A 21,355-nucleotide genomic window follows, 5' to 3' on the forward strand; every position below is an offset into this window, starting at 1 on the left:
ACAGGCAAAAAATGATTAAAGAGAGAAAAGACAGAGAAGGAAAAAAAAAAACCTTGTCTATATTGAAAGTTATAACTGTAACTTTGTTTTCAATGGTATAGTTGCACTGCATCAGCTTAGCCTAACCCTGACTATGAAGTTTTGCTAACTCTAGCTTCTCACATTTAAACTGATTTAAGGAATTTGCATTTGACCAAATAAAAAAGCATAGCTTTAACAAAACATATGCAGCTTTTTATTACTTAATCAGTAGCCATTATTAATACTGTGAATGAGGCCAAACAAAGGAAAAAGTCAAAAAGCAAAATCCGAGAAATAGAAGCAAGATGAGAACAAATGACAAGAAAGGAAAAATAATTTACATAGATTAGATCTTCACTTGGACAAACTGTCCTTTATTTTACTTATAGTTTCTCTAGGACAAATTAGATAACAAAAATTAGACAACAAAACAATAAATCTGCCTTCTGCTGCATAAAGAAAGCAGAACTATTGACTAGATAACTGTGGGCAACCAACTTACCTTTCCTGCACCTAAAATTTTCTTACCATTCAAATAAACAAGCAACTCTTAGTTCTGTGATATGTGCTGACAGGAAATCAGGAAACAAAGACAGTGACAAAGAAATCAAATGGAATGAGAGCCAAGAAAATACCACATTAAGAATATCGTGACACAAGAATTGTTAAGGACGGATTGCGACAGAACAAAGAGCTATGACAAAATACAGCAAACAGAGCCAGAAATCAAAGCACACAACTGGAAAAAATAAGAGTTGGAATGAACAAATGAGGGCAAAAAGAAGCTGCTCTTTGTAAGTGAAGGAAATGGGAAAGAATGGGATGACTCCTGAAAAGACAGTATTTTTACCAAAGTACAGTCCAGAGATTGCAATTTACTCAATATTCCCTTTAGAGTTCAAAATGATACTACAAGGAAAATAAAATAATTTTAAAAACATGTTTACATGAATGAAGGCAATTAAATAAAAGATGCATGCTTGCCACCTAATCTTGCATCCTCAGTTCAGATACAGAGAATATATATGTAATCATAGGAACTGATTTAAGTAATCTGGTTTGAAAAATTTCCACTGAAGCACGAAGGACAAATACTTTCACTTCAGAAATCCTCCTTTCCATTACACTGTCAAAGTGTTACTTTTTAAAAAGTAATATTGACTGGTTTTCTCTTACATTCCTTATGCTTACATTACAAATACATACTATATGGAACACACATGGCAGAATGTCTCTTAGGCAGCATTAACTGAACGCGACATCCTATTCAAAATTCTGTACTTCACTGCATCATGCACAAAAGAAAAAAAAGTGTGCTAATGAGCAAGGAGGTGGAATCATACCACCAACCCCGATTTGGGACAAATACAGAGATGACAAGGTCATGAAAAAATTTTGAGAGAGACTGTGCACTACACAGTGAAGAGATCATTTTCCCATTTTTACTGTAACTTTTTTTTTTTTGGTCAACTGTAACAGGTATTACTATTTCACTAAAATGATTACTAATTGTTAGGAGCCTTAGCATTTAGGGTGGGAAGAGGAGTATTGCCACATCTTAGAATTAAAATTACCTAGATCAGAGTGGACACAGTGCAAAATCTAGACTTATCATTGCAGGTAACCTACAGATTGAAAGACATTGCCTTTGTTTACTTTCAGAACATGTAGCTTTGGGTCTAAAAAGCTTTAGTTTCTGAAATGTTGTCCAACACTGAAGTTCTATAAAATGAAATGAAGTAACAGATTCAGCATCAGGGATGTAGTAGTCTTATTCTAACTGCTATGAAGCTATAACACAATTTTATTAAATAAATTACAAAATCAAAAATTGATATTTAATATTAAATGGACTTACTTTCAATTATGAAACCTGGTGATATGCTGAAAGCTAGTATAAAGTTTACTAGAATTTTCAGCTGAATGGTTTATTCATTATAGCTATTATGGTAAACAGGAAACAAAAGTGTTGGGGGGCTTATAAGAGTTTATTTTTTTCAGATAACATGTTTCTATCTTACATGATACACCTACCAGTAAAAATATGATTGTACAACAGATCATGATGTTCGCCATTATTAACGGCTGCAAGGTCATCTCAGCTCCTAATGTGGAGCTAAAGGGAGAAAACAACAGGTTCTCAGTGCTTCTTTAAATAGGATTTTGACAAAGGACTGGAATTGAAGTAGGGATTTCCTGGCTTCTGGGTGTAGGGCAATCTTTTTTCCCCCTCAGTAACAGGCTGATAAAACTGCTACATGTTTTTTCATCATATATTATTATAAATTTTGCTTTAAAGTTATGATTATGAAAATAATCAGATATATCTCTTATTATCTTATCAGAATATTATCATTCATCCAGAAAATTACTACACACCACAGAAGAAAAATATTAGAGAACTTTTCCCATGCTTATAAAATATAGAGACAAAATACATTCAGGATAATCACATGCAATCTCTTAGGCATCTAAGTTTTACAGTTATGTAACATTTCATTCTATCATTTTTTTTCTAAAGTACTACAAGGAAAGCTAATTAAACATCAAAGGTTGTCACAGCAAGCTTATTATTCATTGGAACAGTATGTCTTATTTGCTAAATACGTCTTGACTTGGAAGTCATCCTCAACTGCATTCTTAACTAATTACAGCAACCGCTACACAATACTTATTACTATTATGAATCAGTAAGTTAAATTAGATGCATCAATTATCATAGCCTTTATTTGCCAAGAGACATAATTCCAGAAAAAGCATACTGCACAACTGTATGTTAAAAATACAGTGTTTATTCTGCCCCTAATCATTGTTCCTCTACTGCTACCAAAGAAATAGGAAATGTGCTATTTTAGCAACAAAAGTCTTCCTTGCTATGGGCAGTTTCTGCGCAGCTCAACAATTTTCTCTGCAAACAACACAGCTTTATTGCAAAGAATGCTTTTCGAGTTAAGGTTGCATATAAACTATCCCATAAGGAACCAGAAGGTCATGTTGGCAGTATTACTATTGTATAATACAGTGAAGACAGCACAGCATATTTCTCAAAGACAAGTATATTGTAGCGTGTTTTATATATTTTGTGGGATCGTACACACCCCCACCCACACACCCCTTGTAGTTGTGTATGTATTCTTCGACAAACGTATATGGCTGAATGGACAGTCTTTTTGCTCCAATTGAAATAAATAAATAAATGAGCTGAAAATACATTTTTGGCAGTTTCTAATCAATGTCAACTACTGGCAAAATTATGGCCTGGTAGGTTTGGGGTTCACTTTTCTAAAAGAGCAAAACAACACCAAAAGGTTTTTTTTAATCTGGACATCAAATACATCGACGTGAGCACAGACTATAAATTATATAATTTTGTTCAGACTCTTTCATAATTTGATTGCAGCGATATTAAAGCGAAAGAATCAAAACAGCTGAGTAACCAAAATTTTGTCACATTTAAAATGCTTTACCCAGTAAACTCTTAGGACTTGGTGTCATTTATTAACTTCACTGAGCTAAAAATGTAGCAGTAAACACCAAGTCAAGAAGCAAGAACTTTAATGATCTGGCAACTAGGTAGCAAAATAAATCCTTTAAGAACTATCAAACGAAACTAAAAATAAAATTAGATATAAATTCAAGTTTTAGACTGTGGTCAATTGAGGTCTAGACAAAACCCTATGTTTGTTCACTGCCTAGTCTCCAGTCTGCTCCAAGTTTGAAAAGGTAATTGAACTCAGTCTATAATTACTGGATTAGATACAGATGGGCTCTGTACATTTCAGGGGAGGAAAGAGCTGTTTTGATTCATTTTATGATTGCCTGTAAGGTCAAACTTTTCAAAATGTACTTTCATCTGTTAAATGGTTTCTCAAATTCCCAGGGGGATATCTTCAATAACTGATGTTTTAAGCAATTTGGGTCTATCAGATCCAGTCTTTGAATGTAATAAGCTGTCCATTTTCTAGAATTATAAATGTGCATGTAGGTTAATTGCTACAACTCTTACATATTTTCAAAAATGCACTTTTTTTGAAAACCTGCAAGTTTTACCCAAGTTTATTATACATAAATATTCTTAGAATTGTTTTGTTTTAGGGTGAAGAATATCTTTGAAAGTATGAATAAATAACTCAATTAAATTAGTAATGCCTTTACTCATAATTCTGTCCCATTTGTCAGAAATTTATGAGAATTCTCTCTTAGGACTCAATTCAATAACATATGAATAGTCCCAATGACTTCAGTTCACTTTTAGATTTGTAAAAAAAAAAAAAAAAAAAAAAAGCGAAGCATGCACCTTACTAAAAAGAGGCCTAAAAAAAGAACTTTAGAAGACTACTAGTAGTATCTTTTTGGAGCCTTCATCCTCACAAGATATAATGTGGAACAAACAATGAACATTAAACTTTTACTCTGCTAAGAATTTTTTGTGAAATCTTATCTTCAGTCAAATCAACCATAACTTTGCAACTTATTTCAGGGCAACCAGGACTTCATCCCAAATCTTCCCCTACCTCTTTGAATGTCTGGTTAGTTACAAGCTTAAGTGCTCAGCAAAGATGACCTAGCCCTGCTCTCAGTTCGAGACTCTCCGAGCTACTGTAATAGCAGTGTAAAGCAGAGAGCGTACCATTCAGTCAGAAGGCTCTATAACAGTTCAGCTCATAGCCTCAAAAGATGCAGGAAACTTTTTTTTACTTCCAAACAACTTGCTATGCAGAAGGCTGAATTCAAATAAGAGTATCTTTGTGAAAAGATAAATCTGTGTTTCAGCAATGACAATACCTCACTGGGAATATCCTCAGTCAAACTGCCGTCTTTGTAGGATCAGACACCTATAGAGTTGTACCATGAGAGATTTAGCATTTAAGCACTGGTAACGAGGATCATAACAAATATGTTAATGTAATCCCCCTCCGTCTCCAAGTTTGCTAATGAAAGAGACTTAAGAGCGTGGCCATTCATCTCATATAATTTCACATGATTAGCATTTTGTTTGTCATATTTCAAAGTCTTCCCAGTAAGGGCCAAGTCCTGAAGTCAGGGCCAATTACCACAAAAGCTCTAGCAGCAAGATGCTTCATAAAGTAAAAACAGAGTTATTCATATATCTGCACTGACAGAAGATTTTGCCTATCACCAGAAAACTGTATGGAATTCTCACTACAACTTACAAGCCTCATCGAATAAAGAAAACTTATCTCTATATTTTAAGAACTAATTGATACAAATCAACTTGTTCAAAATAATTCAATCCATAAAATGCCTGCAAAAGAATGATAATGATTTTTTGTAATAATTGCTCTTAGATCAATAACAACCACTCATAGCCAAATCAAAAGTTGGTCCTTGAAGTAAACTAGTGACTCTTGTTAGCACCGAAAACAAGCAGGCAAATTTACTCAAAAGTTAAATTCCATGTAATATTTGTATTATATTCCTTCCTATATCTTTAATGGATGCTTTTACATGTACTTCTTTATAATGGGGAAAATATTCTGGATTACAATTTACATATATTGCATATACTTAACATATAAGGATAGTTTCTTATTTTAAGAGCTATATAAAAAAGGCCACGTTTCATTCATTCATTGTAAGTAAAAAATTTCCTTTAAAAAATTACTTGTTTTATTTTCCCTACTAAAGAAAATTATACTAAGTACTTCAAGTGTATTGTGTGAACCCACAAACCACTCCTAAAACTACTGTAATTTTCCAGGACAGGGACAATAAATTGCCAAATGATGCTAAAGTCACAGTCAGACCACAGCTCCATGTGTTCTGTATGCCATAACACAGAAACATGTATGATATTTATGCTAGGCCACATTTTAGTCAAACTGACTAATTCTTCAAAACTTTTTGCTTTTTTCCTTCCCTTTACATATTATCTCTTAGATGCACTTTCCTGTATTTTCTTTATGTTCCTTTACATATGATGGCTATATGCGCAACACAGAATACAGCATCTGAGTTCTAAGCATTTCCCATCTATACTCCAATGGATTTCAGAGTGAGCTAAAAATCTTAGGAAGTGGAAACAATTTCATTAAGAGAAATAAAGTGTATTTTTACAATAAGCCGGTCTCACTTACTTTACGGCATATCATGGTGTCTTTACGCAAATCAAAAAACATACAACAACAAAAGTAGCTATCCAATACATATGATGAAACTCAGTTGGTATGCAAACTAGGGCAATGAAGGGGTACTATTTAATCACTTAACACCTCACATAGGTTAATGCTTCCTTCGTTCTTTTAAAAATGAATTCCTTTAACCATCTTTACACATCCATACATCCTCTGAAATTTGTGAAGAATAAATCAGAAGAAAAAATTATATAAAAAAGAGGTTGCTTACTTTGCAGTAACTTCAGTAGTAGATAACTAGATTAAATGCCCTATTAAATTTAATATGGCTATTTTGTTTTAGCAATACTTCAACACATTGTTTCCCCTAAGTTCATTTATTATTAAAAACAAAGGCAGAATATTCATACATTCACAAAGTCTAAGGTCAGACTGATCAGAGTCACAGGTCACCAGAGCAGTAGTCAGGGATTTGGGAAACCAGTATCCAATTCTTTGCTTTGCTCTGGAGCTGTGTCCCACATGTAAAAAGGAATTCCTCAGCCATCCCTGCGCATTAACTCCTGCATTACTTGTTGAATTGAATACTTTTAGAATATTTGCACGTGACTTAGAGATTTCAAGTGATGGAGAATCTACCAAATCAAGGGTCAATTAAATCATACCACAACAAATTCATACTTTTTTCAGCACTGTGTCTTGTTTTTGCTTTTCTATAAAAATCCATGGACAATCAGAGATTTCCTCTTGTGACCATACCCCCTAGCTAAATAGGATGAGCTTATACTTCTCACCACAAAGAAGATTTTCCAGACTTCAGATCATTTTTGTAGCTCTCCCCTGAAAAAAATTATTATAGTTTTGAAAAAGGTTAGCATCAGAATTAAACGCAATATTCTGTCATTTTGATAGTGCTATACTCTTTTCCTTTACTTGATAATCCCCTCCACATTACGTTAAACTTACATGTTTTAAAAGTATAAGCTTCACTATTTTGATATTGACTCCTATGTGCAATATTTACTATAAGCCAAGGAGGCCAAATTATACTCTATCATACCCATGACAAGAACCAATAAATTCCCTTCTCATACATGCAAAAGTAATATCAGGCCCAAGAATCTTCACATACACATAATAAATCTTTTATATAGTTGAATTAGCTGTGCTTCAGTTTAAGTCTACATAGAGAAATGCTTTCCCTTCAACAACACAACAGAAAATACAGTATCTATCACACTATCCAGCTTAATCAACCCAAAGAAAAAAATACATAACAAAGACAACTGAAGAAAGGAAAGTTTTAAATTAATCAAAAATTTGTAGCTGTTATTTGAAAACGGGTATACAGCTAAGTTCTAAAAGAAGACTATCCCAAGAACACGCACATCTGTTTAATATTACAAGCCAACTGTCACAACATCTTAAGTGAAGTTTTAATTTAATATTTTTTCTTTCTTGATGTTTTACCTTTAATCAATGCCTTGTGAGAGTATCAACTTTCTATAAGAAACTGTTAAATATAAAGAAATGTTATTGTAGCATGTTTATAAAATCATAGTTCGAGAACTTTTTACTTTTTTAAAGGCTGACCACAACTTAATTATCTGCAGGACATTCCAAGCTCACAATCGCAAGCTCCAGTTCCCAAGCAATTTTAAATAATATCTACTGTACAGGACATACGGCACTGCAAATACCACAACATGGTAATGTTTCCAAAAGTCAGCATTAGAGCCTTTAGACATGGTTTTTATTTTCAATAAATATTTGTTTCCCCACTAATCATTAAATGGTTTTCATCACCATTACATGTTTGTCTTTCACATGTCAGTTTGCTATTATGGTTTACTTTTAATGTAAGTGAATTAGTTATGTAAAAGACAGATATAATGTATAACATCCCTTATGTTATACATAAAGTGTCATAAGGCTCAGCAGTATATTCCTCTGCAGCTCACACTGTTTTGTTTCTTCTTCAGGAAAGAGCAAGTGTAAAGGGAAGGAGAGAAAAAAAAAAAAAAAAAAAAAGTAAATGGGAGTTAAGGTAGGGGGAAAAAAATGACATTTGAAAAGAAAGTTTGAATTTCCTTAAAGAAGAGAAATATCAAAAAGCCTGGAAATTCAAAATTGTTTCTACTTTGTAAGACCACCCTCACCACCTGAAAATATGCAAGAGAAATACAAAATCCATGATGCAGTTATGTCCGTATTTTACATGTGTCAAACTGAAACCAGCAGATGATACAATACTACTAGAACTACTCAGGATTATTTCAAAAAGTATGTTTTTCCCAACCAAAACACAAATGTTCTGTAGAACACCTTGATTTTACCAAGTTGCTGACAAACTCCCGTGTCTTCCCATTCCTTTAGTCAGCCCTCTGCTCCTCCGAGGCTGTCCGAGGACTCCCAGCGCCTCGCGGCTGCCTGGCACGTGCTGCCGGGAAGCCAGATTTGCGGGCGCCCCACAGCACGCTTGGTGCTCTGCCGCACAAACCGGCCTCTCTGTTCTAAGCCCCTCCGTTACATGCACAGAAATCCCAAGAAGTCAAGCATTAGATTATTTCTGATTTTCTAAAGTAAGATATCATTCAATCTCTCCTGTACTAAATATCTGAGGACTTAAAATTTTTCAAAGACTTCTCCATAAAAAAAATTAAATGACCATATTCAAATTCTAATTAGAATACTACTCTATATTAGAATTCTAATAATCACATTAGAATTTCATTTTTAGCAAGTCGCAAAACAACACCCCTTCTCTTATTTTCAATCGGAGACCAACATAGCCTTAGACTTTCTGGATTTCCACACAAAACCACTACCAACCTTCCCTGGAAACCCGGTTCTGTGGCATGCAGCCCAGCAAAGTGGGCCGGCTCAGTCAGTTGCCTTCTGTACTACAGAAATGAAAGTCAATGGAGAACCAGTAAGATTATGACCACATCCAAAACAGTTTAAAAGTCAACCAAAAAAGGAAATACCTGGTAGAAAGTGTCAAGCAGGCAATCTATTAATAATGGGAAAGGGAAGATGGGAAGGAAGATGAATTAGATTTAACTGTATCTGTTAAAAAAAAAAAAAGTACAAGACTATCTGTGAAAATGGAGCAGGTTTAAATCTGAGCAGCTTCAGTATGTCCATATTTCTGTATTGCTCTCACTGCCCTCTGTCAAGGGGAAGGAGGCTGAGTCAGAATGAAAGGACAAGAGGGGACAACAGAAATACCTCAAAGTTGGCATCTGACAGCCATAAAGTGTCATTGCTGGCAGACAAAAGGCTTTGCCACACCACCCTGAAGCCGGGAAACCTACGTTTTCAATAAAGTATCCACAATTTAAAATTCTATGCAATTATATTAAACTGTAATATTTTAGACATTAAAGAACATTTTCCCAAAATTGTTGCCAACAATTCCTATCCCCAATTTTCACCCTTTAATTGCTTTAACTGCTGAAGCTATCATTCCAGGCTTTAATACTCTCCAGCCTGAAGAATATTTTCAAGCATAATGGTCTGAAGTTTCCAAGGCAGAGCATACAATTACCTGACCTTTTATTGAAAATTTATATCCTTTCATCTATGGCAAAGCACCTAAAACATTAATCCACTCATTATCAAAAATCACTAGGAAGCAGCTCAGCATTACAGCAGTAACTGATCAGGATGACTGAAACCAGTCCAGACCAGCACCAAAAAGACAACAGCCTCAGTACTACTCGTTGAAAGCAACGACTTGTTACCAATTTGTGTGTGCAGTCTCAAACTGTTTAAGCTTTGAAACACCCGAGATTAAGAGGGCTTAAACATCTTTTCTGCTGATGACAAAAGTATAACCATAGCTAGTATCCTAAATTACAGTATCTCCCCGTTTTGTTAATATTTTAATGCATCACAGAGTTCAAAAAAAGTTAACCTCTGTGATGGCTCAGAAATTGTTAGCTAACTGTCATAGGGGGGAAAACTCTAGTCCAAGTCTGGATTTGGCAGATACGAACAGAATTAGTATTCTTCAAACATCCTAAATAAAAAGAACATTCCCCTCTACTTAACGTAACAAGCAGGATACACTATGCACACAGAAAATGACAACTGCAGTACGTTAGGAAAAGTCACAGTAAGTTCTTCTGTGTGCTACTATCCACCAAATTTGTCCCATTTAAAAGAAGAGAAGGAGGAGGGGAATGAGAATCTTAAAATTACTAGCTTTCAGGGAAATGCGCCTTAGTTTCCTTAGTTTTGTCCTCCTTGCTAGTATATGGAAAAATAAATCCCAACAGTTACTTCTCTAAGGAACCACACTGATATTCTTTTGGGTCTGCTTAAATTTAAATTTACTTCTGTCCCAAAAATGAGATCATAGTTAAAAAAGTACATAAAGGTTGGGGGTTGACTACAGGTTGGGGGTTGACCTGCTGGAAAGCAGCTCTGCCAAGAAGGACCTGGGAGTGCTGGTGGACACCAAGTTAAGCATGAGGCAGCAATGTGCCCTTGTGGCCAAGAAGGCCAATGGTCTCCTGGGGTGCATCAGGAAGAGTGTTGCCAGCAGGTCGAGGGAGGTGATTCTCCCCCTCTACTCAGCCCTGCTGAGGCCACATCTGGAGTACTGCGTCCAGTTCTGGGCTCCCCAGTACAAGAGGGATGTGGCACTACTGGAGCGAGTGCAGCGAAGGGCTACAAAGATGATTAGGGGACTGGAGCATCTCTCTTATGAGGAAAGACTGAGCGAGCTGGGCCTGTTTAGCTTGGAGAAGAGAAGGCTGAGAGGAGATCTTATCAATGTGTACAAGTATCTGAAGGGAGGGTGTCGAGAGGATGGGACCAGACTCTTTTCAGTGGTGCAGAGCAACAGGACACGAGGCAATGGGCACAAACTGAAACACAGACACTTCCATCTGAACATGAGGAAATATTTTTTCACTGTGAGGGTGACAGAGCACTGGAACAGGTTGCCCAGAGAGGTTGTGGAGTCTCCTTCTCTGGAGATATTCAGAACACGCCTGGACGCAATCCTGTGCAACGTGCTCTAGGTGACCCTGCTTGAGCAGGGGGGTTGGACTAGATGATCTCCAGAGGTCCCTTCCAACCTCAACCATTCTGTGATTCTGTAAATAAAGAGCCCAAGACTTCCAGCAATATTCGTTTATCTCAAAATAACAAGCTCTTTTTGTTCTACAAACTTTGCTAAAGAAATCAGGGAAGCAGTAAAAAGCATAACTGCATCAATTAAATTCACTAACCTAAGAGTAATAAGTTTCATTCTTGCTCTTCTTCCATTTCCCTTCCTGCTTTCTATCCTATTTTAGATGTATTCCATCATCCTCTACATTTTTTCCTTTTTTTTCCCCACTCTTCTTTTTACATCCATATTTCTATCCTCATGTGTTAAATTGTTTCTTTCTCAACCTATTTTATTTTCTTCACACTCAGCCTGCTCACTTTCTGTTGTCTTTGTCATCATTCTTCTGTATCGTTTCAGCCTTTCAGATCCCCAAGAACCTGCCACCCTGCCCCTAACTCTCCTTTTCCTTCTTCAGATGCCATGCAAGTGGAACCGATGTTTGAGAAAAGAAGGAGGCCACATATGACAAACTTCAGATTTCTTCTACTTCCATATGCACTACAAACTTCTATTAAGCTTATCCTTACTTGCAACAAGATGTGAAATCAGCAGCTCACAGGAGGCGTCAACAGACAACTACAGGCTGGAAAGAGTTTATACCAGCTCCAAGTAGTAACAGTTCCTCCAGCAACTGCATGTCAGGAAAGAACTGCCTCAGCCACCCAGGCCCCGCGAGGGGGTGAGGGAGGACGAAGGCAGAAGAGCTCTTGCCTCCAAATACAAACCGCAGCCTCAGAATACTTTTGGACTCCTCAGCACTGCATGAGTTCCAGCCAGTCAAAATAACAAAAATAATGCGCAACTAAGGAAAACTGTCTCCCAAGCTAGCTTTCAATCCCGTCGTTCAATCTGTATTCTGAAAATAATTCCCATGGAGTTAAGAATTTACTTAAAACAAACAACCAGGGTGGGGGGTGGGGGGGAGAGCTGAATTTGTACAGACATTTCAGAAGTTCCCAGAACTTTGGTGGGTTCATTACTCCTTCTCCAAGGCCAGCCTATATCCTCACCGCTGTTACTGATGTCAGTTTTGCTAAAAACAGAAGCATCACATGGGGAACATTAGTGACTTGATATTTAATCCCATAGCATTAAACAAGGTCAGCTTTCCATTCCTCTCCAAAAACTGTAAAAAAACAACAAAAAAAAAACCCAACAACAACAACAAAAAAACCTCTGCGATTTCCTTACTCTGTCTTTTATGTTTCTCCTCTCCTAATTAAAATTATCAACTTATTTGCCTTCCATATCTCCAGCTAAATTTCTTCTCTAAGAAGAATGAAGGAAATGAGAGGTAAAAAACAATAGATGTTCATAACACAAAACTAACATTAACCACGATTTGCAAGGGGAGAGAGATAAATCTGAAATATTAGAAAACACTACACCATATCTACCCATTTGAAAAAAAATACAATTCAGAATAACACACCCTACTCACAAAATGGGGGAGGAAACGTGTGTGTGCTTTTGTATGAAGTACAAAAGGCAGCACCATCAGTGAACTTGGAGAAAAAAGTGACTGTTCATAATTGTATGAGGGGGGAAATCAGAATTAGGTCTAATGATCTCAGCTATGGCCCAAGTGTATTAGAACTTACCTCTCATTAAAAGTTAAGAAGTGAACTGAAAAATCACTGGCTGTCCAAAATTTGGCATAGTCATTAATTTCTAATAAAGACTATGATTGGCTATACCAAGAGCACTATATGTCTTATGGGAGTTATTCTTATGTAATCATTAGAGTCAAAAATACCATATAAACTAACATTAGTAAATCAGTTTAGAATTATTTAATCTGCTTGAGTACCAAAAAATATTAAAAAAAAATTAAAGCACACCTTTTTAAGCATTTTTGGTCATTTCCCTCATAGCACTGGTTAGTATCATCCATTCAATCACAACAGAAGTAATGCACTGCATGAACATACAGTCTTTGACTTACAGGCTGTGTTTTGCCATGTACTTTAAAGTTATTACTTTCAGAAATGGAAGTTTTCAGGACTGGACCCCATTCAGATCTAGTCTAGATCTGGCAAATACATGTCCCATCCTATAACCAGCTCACTTTAATAACATTTTGATTTTTAACTGACACTTCCAACTGAAAAAAACACTGCAGAAGTTAAGTGGAAGTTGATAGTGTTTTCTGATAAATACTGATGTGTTATTAAACATGCCTACATAATCAAAAAATTCTGAGCAATTACATGCAGGCAACTAATACTGAAATTTTGATTCCCCTGGCAAGAGAACATAATAGTTCTGAGTTTCACTTGGCAATCTCCTTCTCAAACGTAAATTGAAATTAAATATTGATGTAGCTGGGGTTGACTACAAACATTTATCTGTGTTATTTGCTGTTTCAGGCTAGCTGACACCAGTTTTTCCTCCTCTGTTTTTAGTATTTCAGATATTTCTTGGCCTTTTAAAAAACTTAGATGTAATTTGATATATTCTGCAACCACCAACCTGAAACTGACTCAGAACAGACGGTGTAATAATTAATTTCATATTCCAATAAAATGTTTAATACTTAGCATAAGTATTTTCATATACCTTTTACTATTAGAACAGTATCCAAGCACTAACTACCCCTCACCATGACCCTGCGATATGAAACGGATGGTGTTATTATCTGCATCAACAGACTGGGTAGCTGAGGCGGAACATCGAAGCTACCTGCTTACCATTGAAGCTACTATATCCCCAAAGTTAGGCAGTGGAAGAGCCTCTGGACTTCCCAATTTGCAAGCCAACTCTTCTTTCTTATGATACTAAAATGGTATTAAGCATGAGGAATTCTTTGTTTGAAATTTAGCTCTAATTAGCTAATGTTTTCCAAACTTTTGATTGGTAAACCTCTAGAAATTTTTCAGTGAAAGCGCAGACTTGTGTTTTTCTATTTGTGCCTTGCACTGGATGCTGATTATATATTCTAACCAAGTACATTACATAATTACTGTGTCTAAATTTTTTGTTCTTGGTTTCTCTTCAAATAATTCAAGATAGTCCGAAAGGGATCAGAAAGAACATATGTTTAAAGCCATTCACTTTTCATCGTGCTATGTCAATAATCATGACATGCTATTCAAGGTGGTCCAATATTATCAGTTTGGGGGATCAGTTACTAGTTTGGGGATTCCCCATAGTTTTCTAGGCTGTATTAATGCAGTGACAGTGGTAAATACTTAGCCACTGCAAATACCATATACAGGACATCAGACCTACCTCCTCCTCCAACAACGATACTGTAAATACCAGACTGCAAAACATACATGTTTGCAACCAGAGACCAAACTCAGTGCTCTCTCTCTTCTAATAGAAAGGCTTCTAATAGCAATGCTATTTTGAATTATCCTTTGGGCTGAATTCAAACAATGAGACACCAGCTGGACTTCTGTAGACATACATAAAAAGGCTGTTTTACTCAATGCAAGTTAAAAAAAAGCCACCACTACAACAGGACAATCGCAAACTATTTGTAGCCACAGCAATATACTATGAAAGTCAGGTGGCCTTGTAATTAAAATCTTTGTTCAAAATTCATATTCAATGTCATTTGCTGCAGCTTTCACAAGAACTAGGAGGCAAGCCCTATGTGGGTTTTTTCCCTCCTCATTAAATATTTGTACAGAGCAGCCAAACATATTCTTGATGTGAATATTGGCCTATCGTACCAATTTTTTTTTTTTAATCAGTTAATCATCCTATAGAATCCATACACAGAAGTTATATGAATAGCAGATGTTGTAGCCTTATGAATCTGGCATCCTTATGTGTTCAACAGCTTCAAACATACATATTTGATCATTCTGAAATTTTGCATTTAAAGGCCCAGAAACATTTAACCTTTCAAATTTTCCATTCTCATGGATATATTTTCAGATATGTCTGGTATTACTTTTGAAGAATTTATGCTCTAGCACATCATTTTTTTAAGCTTTTCATAAAACCTTCAGCAAGAAGTACTTGCTTAATCTCCCTAGCCAAACAAAAAGCTTCATTCATAGTTGTAAACAAGCCTATCATGAAATTCTGTTTGACCATTAATTTGTCTTTATTTATGTTAATAGGCTGTATTAGCCCTTACTCCATTTCTGTAACACATAGAGGTCAGCCGTGTTAAATTAAGAACTATTAAATGTTATCATTCTTTCGATATTTTCAAAGAAGCATATTTGACAGATGATCTTCCTAACAGCTCATACTTGCCATAAAAAGCAACAGGAAAGGCTTAAATAATATGTTTTCCTAAGATTGTGTCCTATGACACAATTTCAAGTCCCAAACATTTCCAAAACTGACAATCTTTTAAAACACCCAAAACAGCAGGTTTAAGACTATGGTAAAGCAGTAAACAAGTGTCATGTAAAGTAGGCCTATGTTCCATCTGAACTGCCTGTATTTGTTACTGAACACTTAATTCAAGCCCAATCATTTTAAGTACTTTTGCTCTAATCCTTACAGCTCTTCAATCACTTAGCAAAAAACTCAGTTTTATCTCAAATCTGATACCATACCAGGTAACCATGTAAAAGTGTGATGAGAAACAAACTTTAGTGTCCTCACATAATACATTTTAAATAACTGTGCCACAGTAGAAGTCTGGTGACAAAAGGACATCTGCTGCTTTTGTGTTAGTTAACCAAAAAGTACTAATACATACATAATAAATTCTAAGAGTCTTCTACAAATTACAAATATTGGAAAGTCCATCACATTTATCATAGCTTTCTTGCAGGGAATCCCACAGCAGCCAATTGTTACCATGGTCCTAGTCAGTATCTAAACGGCGAATAGGAGAGATGCCAAAAAAGATACCTCACACGTACAGCTTTATTCATCTTTCATTACACACTAGACAGCCCAATGCTTGATGGATACAGTTGATGGATGAAAAAACAGTGATGGGTTAATGCTGGGGGCAAAGAAAAATCCTTTGAAAGTTGGTGGCCATAGCACAGTCTTTTTTGATTTAGAAGAGCACCATATGCAAACTGGTCAGTTTTGTCATAGCTTAATAGCAGCCTCTGCAACTAACATTTTACACTGTCTCTAGATAACTTCGTAACATCCTTGTGATGCCAAGATGGTCTCAAACATATAAACTTTTGTTAATACCCCCACAGACTGCAGCAAGGCAGTATATCTGAGCAAAAAAACATCAAGCTTTTCAAACCACAAACTAGTTCAGAATATCGAAGTATTTCTGTGAGTAACACAGAATACCAAAAGCATGTAAGATGTACAGCCTCCCCAGCTGTACACAGGTTTTCTACACAACACTGATTCAAGTCAAAGCTCTTATGTTCCACATTCTTCATGCCTACCTCAATTCGTGTGTGTGTGTGTGTGTGTGTGTGTGTGTGTGTGTGTACACACACTTTAAGCCTGACAACATAAAACAGGACGTTAACTGTATTTCCCAGGTGCAGTGAAACTTTACCCAGTGGGCTTCTGTCTTTATGGTAAACACAGAGTCATCTTAAGCAAGATGCAAAACTGAGAAACAAAATTCCACAGAAAATAAGAAACTGTTACAACTTTGCTGGCTTCTGCTTCAATATGCCTTTTTAAACACCAATTAGAACCTGAGCCTATGAAGAAAAAAAACCACCAGAAAGCAAAGTAAACATTCCCCCAATCCTCAGGTCCTACCAAAACCCACACTCTTTGGGGGAAAACAAGGAGAAAGAAAATCTGCTATATATGCCAGAGATGGTTACATCACTTCTGACAGGTGCTCAAGTATATTAATAATGAGACACAAAACCTTCAGGGAATGGGCTAACTGAAAAACCCTGATCTTCTAGCCGGGTGGCTGCTTTCAGCAGGGCTGTGCACTCTGCGAGCCGTGCCACCTTAGCTACGCTGTGTCCATTTGGACCAGAGCCGGCTGGTGTGCTTGCAGCTTGCAGCATAAGCAGAGCAAGCACAGGTCTCTCTGCTAACAGCTATGCAAAACTCTACCCAGAATAAAACATAAAAAGAGTATGTCTGTGCATAGACCTTGCATAAATATTTCAACATTTCCATACTTGAGTGTCAAATGGAGATCTTCAACTATTACTCAACCAAATATGGCATAATAAAAGTTCTGACCATGTATAAATTATTCAGAATCTCTCTTGTTACTCTGGATTCTGGATTCTGACCATCATCTTTAGTTAAAATAACAGTTTGATATGTTCTTCAGATTAAAAAAAAAAAAAGTAACTGTATGTAGGCAGAGAAGGATTCGTTCGATTTTTTGGTGCTTTTAAAAATAGAAACATATTAAAGAATTAATGTGCATATCAAAGATTACACTTGCAAGTTAAATTGCTTTAGTCTTGGCAGAAGCAGCTAAATGTTTAACAGCAAGGCTATAACAAAGTATTTGAAAGAGGCTTTCACACATACATAATCAAGTTAAACTGTATTTTGCTGCAGAAAGCAAACAAAATTGTCATTAATTTAACTACAAATCCTTTAACTGTAGTTTATATGGTTTGTTTCCCCATTAGAATCAGACCTTAGAGAAGGCCTAAAAAACTGTTACAAATCCTTCTCTGGTCTGGCAGAGATGGCTCCACCATCACAAATACAGCTGAACTACAGGAGCAGAGATAGACCAGGCCCAGTCTATTTCACTCACTCCTACTTGCTCATCAGTGTGTTAATAAAAATCATGTTCAAACGTGCTCAGCAAGACTTTTAGCCTTGTCTTTTTCTCCATGTCACTGTTTATGCGCGTACCATGAGTTAAACCCATTCTCCTCTTCCCCTCAAAAAGAGGGTTCAACTTATCCACTGTGGCATTAACTGTTTACTTCACCCTAACAAGTTGCTGTAATTAATTTTAGCCACATCTTTGTCCTTTCTATTGCCTGGGCAGTGCTCCTCAGAAACTAGGAAAGGATGAGGAGCTTAGATAAGAGAAGACTGGGACCAACAGGTAATAATAGACGTAAGTAGGGGGAAAAGAAGGAATAAGGTAGGAGGAAAAGCATACACATACAGCACATCATCACAGCACAGGACTATGGCTGGGCAATGAGGAGAGGATGAAGGTGAGGCTAGGCCTGCGGCGGAACAGAACTTGAGAAAGACAACCAAAACTGGGAGGCAGCAAGGTCAAGGGAGCATTGGTGGTAGGAAAGGAAGACAGAGAAAAGAGTAGGAGTGAGGAAGAAGAAGTGGGCGTGGGTTCAGTCTGAGGCTATAATTTATTTCGAATACAGACTACTTCTGTGATCAGAAACCTAGAAATACAGAGATGGGCTGAAGCTAATGGAACTGAGAATGAGGAACCAAAGTGCAGCCACAGACAGCACTGGAGGCAATGGGGCAGAAAGTTAAAGCTTTGGAGGAAATGAATAGAAGTTCGTGGCTGTAAGAGTATCTAGAATGGAACCTAAAAATCTCAAGTTTCTCACTTCCTCTGCCTCAGCAAATAACTGTGAAACACTTTGGCAAAGTATCTGGACACCATTCAGTGCTAAACCCTTACAGGATAACAACCCGCTCCCAGTATTAGCCCCAGTGCTGGAGTTCTGAATAGTAGATTTAAAAGTTGCAACCGTGTTGATGATGCAGATAAATGCCAATACGATACCATGTGATAGAATTTCAATCCTTTTTTAAAATTCTAGGAATTCACACACGCACACAAATTGTGTTAAAAAATTAGAAAGGTTGCCCTGTTCTAGTGCAAGACTGAAGGAGTCTGTTCACTCTAAGGCTGCAGAATTTGGAACACCTTTAGCTAAAAATCAGCAGATGCCAGAAGAAGAAGAAGAAGAAAAAAAAAAAGTAAATCTCACGTTCAAAAATCTTGAATGTAGTTTTATGGACTGGTCTTATCCCTGTAGATAGATCCTTATCACAGAATTCACAATCAATACTAAGCAAGCTACTTGAATCAACTTTTAATAGGGGATTAATAATTATGTGTTCATTTAACATATAACCAATTTGACACCCTTGCTTAAGCCTCAAAGCAATCACCAAACTACTTAAAATGAAATGTTAAGTGTTATAAAACATATTAGTTTAAGTACTTTTTTCTGAAATTGGAAAAGTACGATTAAGACCGAAATTTAACACTAATTTCTGTCCTTGAAAACTAAACTATTCAGAACTCAGAAAGTGTCAGAAACAAGATTACCTGCATAGTGCTGGTGTAGTCCTGAACTTGCATGTGCATCATGCTGTGCTTTTGACACCATCATATGTTATTTTCTGTAAGACTCTCCTCAGGCAGCGCACTGAGCAGCCTGTTAGTTTTTCAAAGAATGGTCCAGAGCCTTAATAAAGGTGCATTATTCAAACCCTGCTGCGATGTCAAACTTCTCCCCTACCGTTTACTCAGTATAGAAGAAAATAATCTGCAACAAATTTACAGCACTACTGTGGATTAAGGATATTATCATTCCCGGTCAGCTTTAGCTCTGGAACTCCTTAACTCCTCAGCGCTTGGCTTTCCAACTCTTGAAGTGTTCTGAGAAGCTTTTCGCGCACAGCGTATAGAGAAATGGCCCTGCACAGCCATACTGTGCAACAGGAAGAAAACCTGCAGACCGCACATACATGAGCGCGCACCGAGCACGGGAGCGGCCTCCCGCGGCCGCCGGCCCGGGCACCTGCCGGCTGAACGTACGCGCCGGCGGCGCCCCCGGAGCAGCCCCCGGGCCCGGCCGCCCTCGCAGGCCGCCGGCGGGGCCCCCCCGAGCCCCCCCAGCCCCGGCCCGCGGGGGGGGCGGGGCGACTCCCCACCCCCCCGGCCCCCGGGGCCGCCGCTGCCCCCCGCCCCCCCCCCGGACGCCTGGGCCCCCCGGGGGAGGGAGGCACAGGGCGCCGCCGCCGCCGCCGCACTCACCACCTCTCGGGCCCGGCTGGAGAAGTCGCTCTTGGCGCGGGCGGCGCCGCGCTTGAGCAGCTCATCCCTGGCGCTGTCGCCGGCCGCCACCCCCAGCGCCTTGTTGCGGGTCTTCACCGTCTTCACGCTGGCTTTGAACAGCAGCGTGATGTCGACGGCCATGGCGCCGCGCCCCCCTCCCCCCCCTCCTCGCCAGCCGGCGGCCGGTGCCTCCGCGCAGCCTTCCCCCGCGCCCCGCGGCCCGGCGCGCGCGTTCCGCCCCGCGGCAGGGCCCGCCGGAGGGAAGGGGGCGGGGGCACCTCCGCGCAGCCTCCCCCGCGCCCCGCCGCGCTTCCAGCCGGGACCGGGGGCTGGGAGGCGCCCGCTCCGCTGCCTTGCGGGCTCCTCTCGCGCAACCCAAGAAGAGTCGCAGGTGCCCGCGCTCAGCACTGCGCGGGGAGCGTCGGGGCAGCGCCGCCGCGCCCGCCGGATCCGCCGGCTGCCGCCTCCTGTCGAGCAGCAAAGGCTGCGGAGTCAGGCGAGAGCTGCGTTTAGCCGCGGGGCGGGACGCCGGTTTTCCCGGCACTGGAGGCAGCTGGGCCCAGCCCCGGCCTTTGAATCCCCGCTCGGGAGCCCCTTCAGCCGCGGCGCCGGCTAACTGCAGTATCGCAGTTTGCTGTCCCAGTTCCGCAGCTACGTCGTGTTTCCAGGATTTTGAATGAGCGGAAAACACTTGGCTGCTATGAAGTTGCTTACATTTAAAGACTTGTCTAAGCTTGAAAGCCTTGCCAGAGCAGCGGCGTTGCCAGACCCCTCCACGTACGCATCCGCACACTTACCAGCACACGGATCGCTTTGTGGACATAAAATACTCCAGTTTAGCCAGTGAAATACTTTTATCAACTGCATTTTCAAGGAGATTTTGTTAGGTAGCTATGGCATGTAAAAAAAAAAAGTCATCCCAACAAAGCTTCGAAGTCTAGACCACCCAGCTGCGGTGTCACGGTAGGTGTCACCAGGCAAGGCTGTTATATAGTCATCCGAGTTTATAGTTCGTGCATGGAAAAACAGGTTAATTAGAGGTGATTGTATTGAATACATTGTAGCAGATTTGTACTGGGGTCTTGATTGGTACTGGTGTGAGATTTCCGGAGGAAGTGGTCATATGTGTATGTATTTTGATTATTTGTTCACAAACTGTATAAATAAAATATCCTTGTTACACCTAGAACGTGCAGCAAAGGTTTCTTCTCTGCTGGGAAGCTGAGCTTC

At 38.6% G+C, this 21,355-nt stretch overlaps 1 protein-coding gene and 1 long non-coding RNA gene across 6 annotated transcripts in view; both read right to left on the minus strand.

Moving 5' to 3' along the window:
- STX18 (syntaxin 18) overlaps positions 1-20,289 on the minus strand; it is a 70,470-nt gene extending 50,181 nt beyond the window's left edge. For 2 of the 5 annotated variants that reach the window (XM_067298235.1, XM_067298236.1), the window contains exon 1: positions 20,105-20,289. In XM_067298235.1, the coding sequence (XP_067154336.1) occupies positions 20,105-20,266 (162 nt within the window). In that variant the 5' untranslated portion in view covers positions 20,267-20,289. Of the gene's footprint in view, positions 1-19,393; positions 19,925-20,104 lie in introns of those variants that run through there. The other 3 variants (XM_067298237.1, XM_067298238.1, XM_013959985.2) reach the window with 3 other exon arrangements.
- On the minus strand, positions 4,812-9,021 carry LOC106498716 (uncharacterized). The gene is made up of 4 exons (XR_001295024.2): positions 8,949-9,021; positions 7,587-7,629; positions 6,911-6,956; positions 4,812-4,856 (listed from the first exon to the last, which is right to left on the minus strand). It is a non-coding gene; the product is annotated as an uncharacterized lncRNA (long non-coding RNA).
- Positions 20,290-21,355: the final 1,066 nt, after the last annotated feature.

Source organism: Apteryx mantelli, chromosome 5, assembly GCF_036417845.1.
Source record: "Apteryx mantelli isolate bAptMan1 chromosome 5, bAptMan1.hap1, whole genome shotgun sequence".
NCBI classification, from domain to species: domain Eukaryota; kingdom Metazoa; phylum Chordata; class Aves; order Apterygiformes; family Apterygidae; genus Apteryx; species Apteryx mantelli.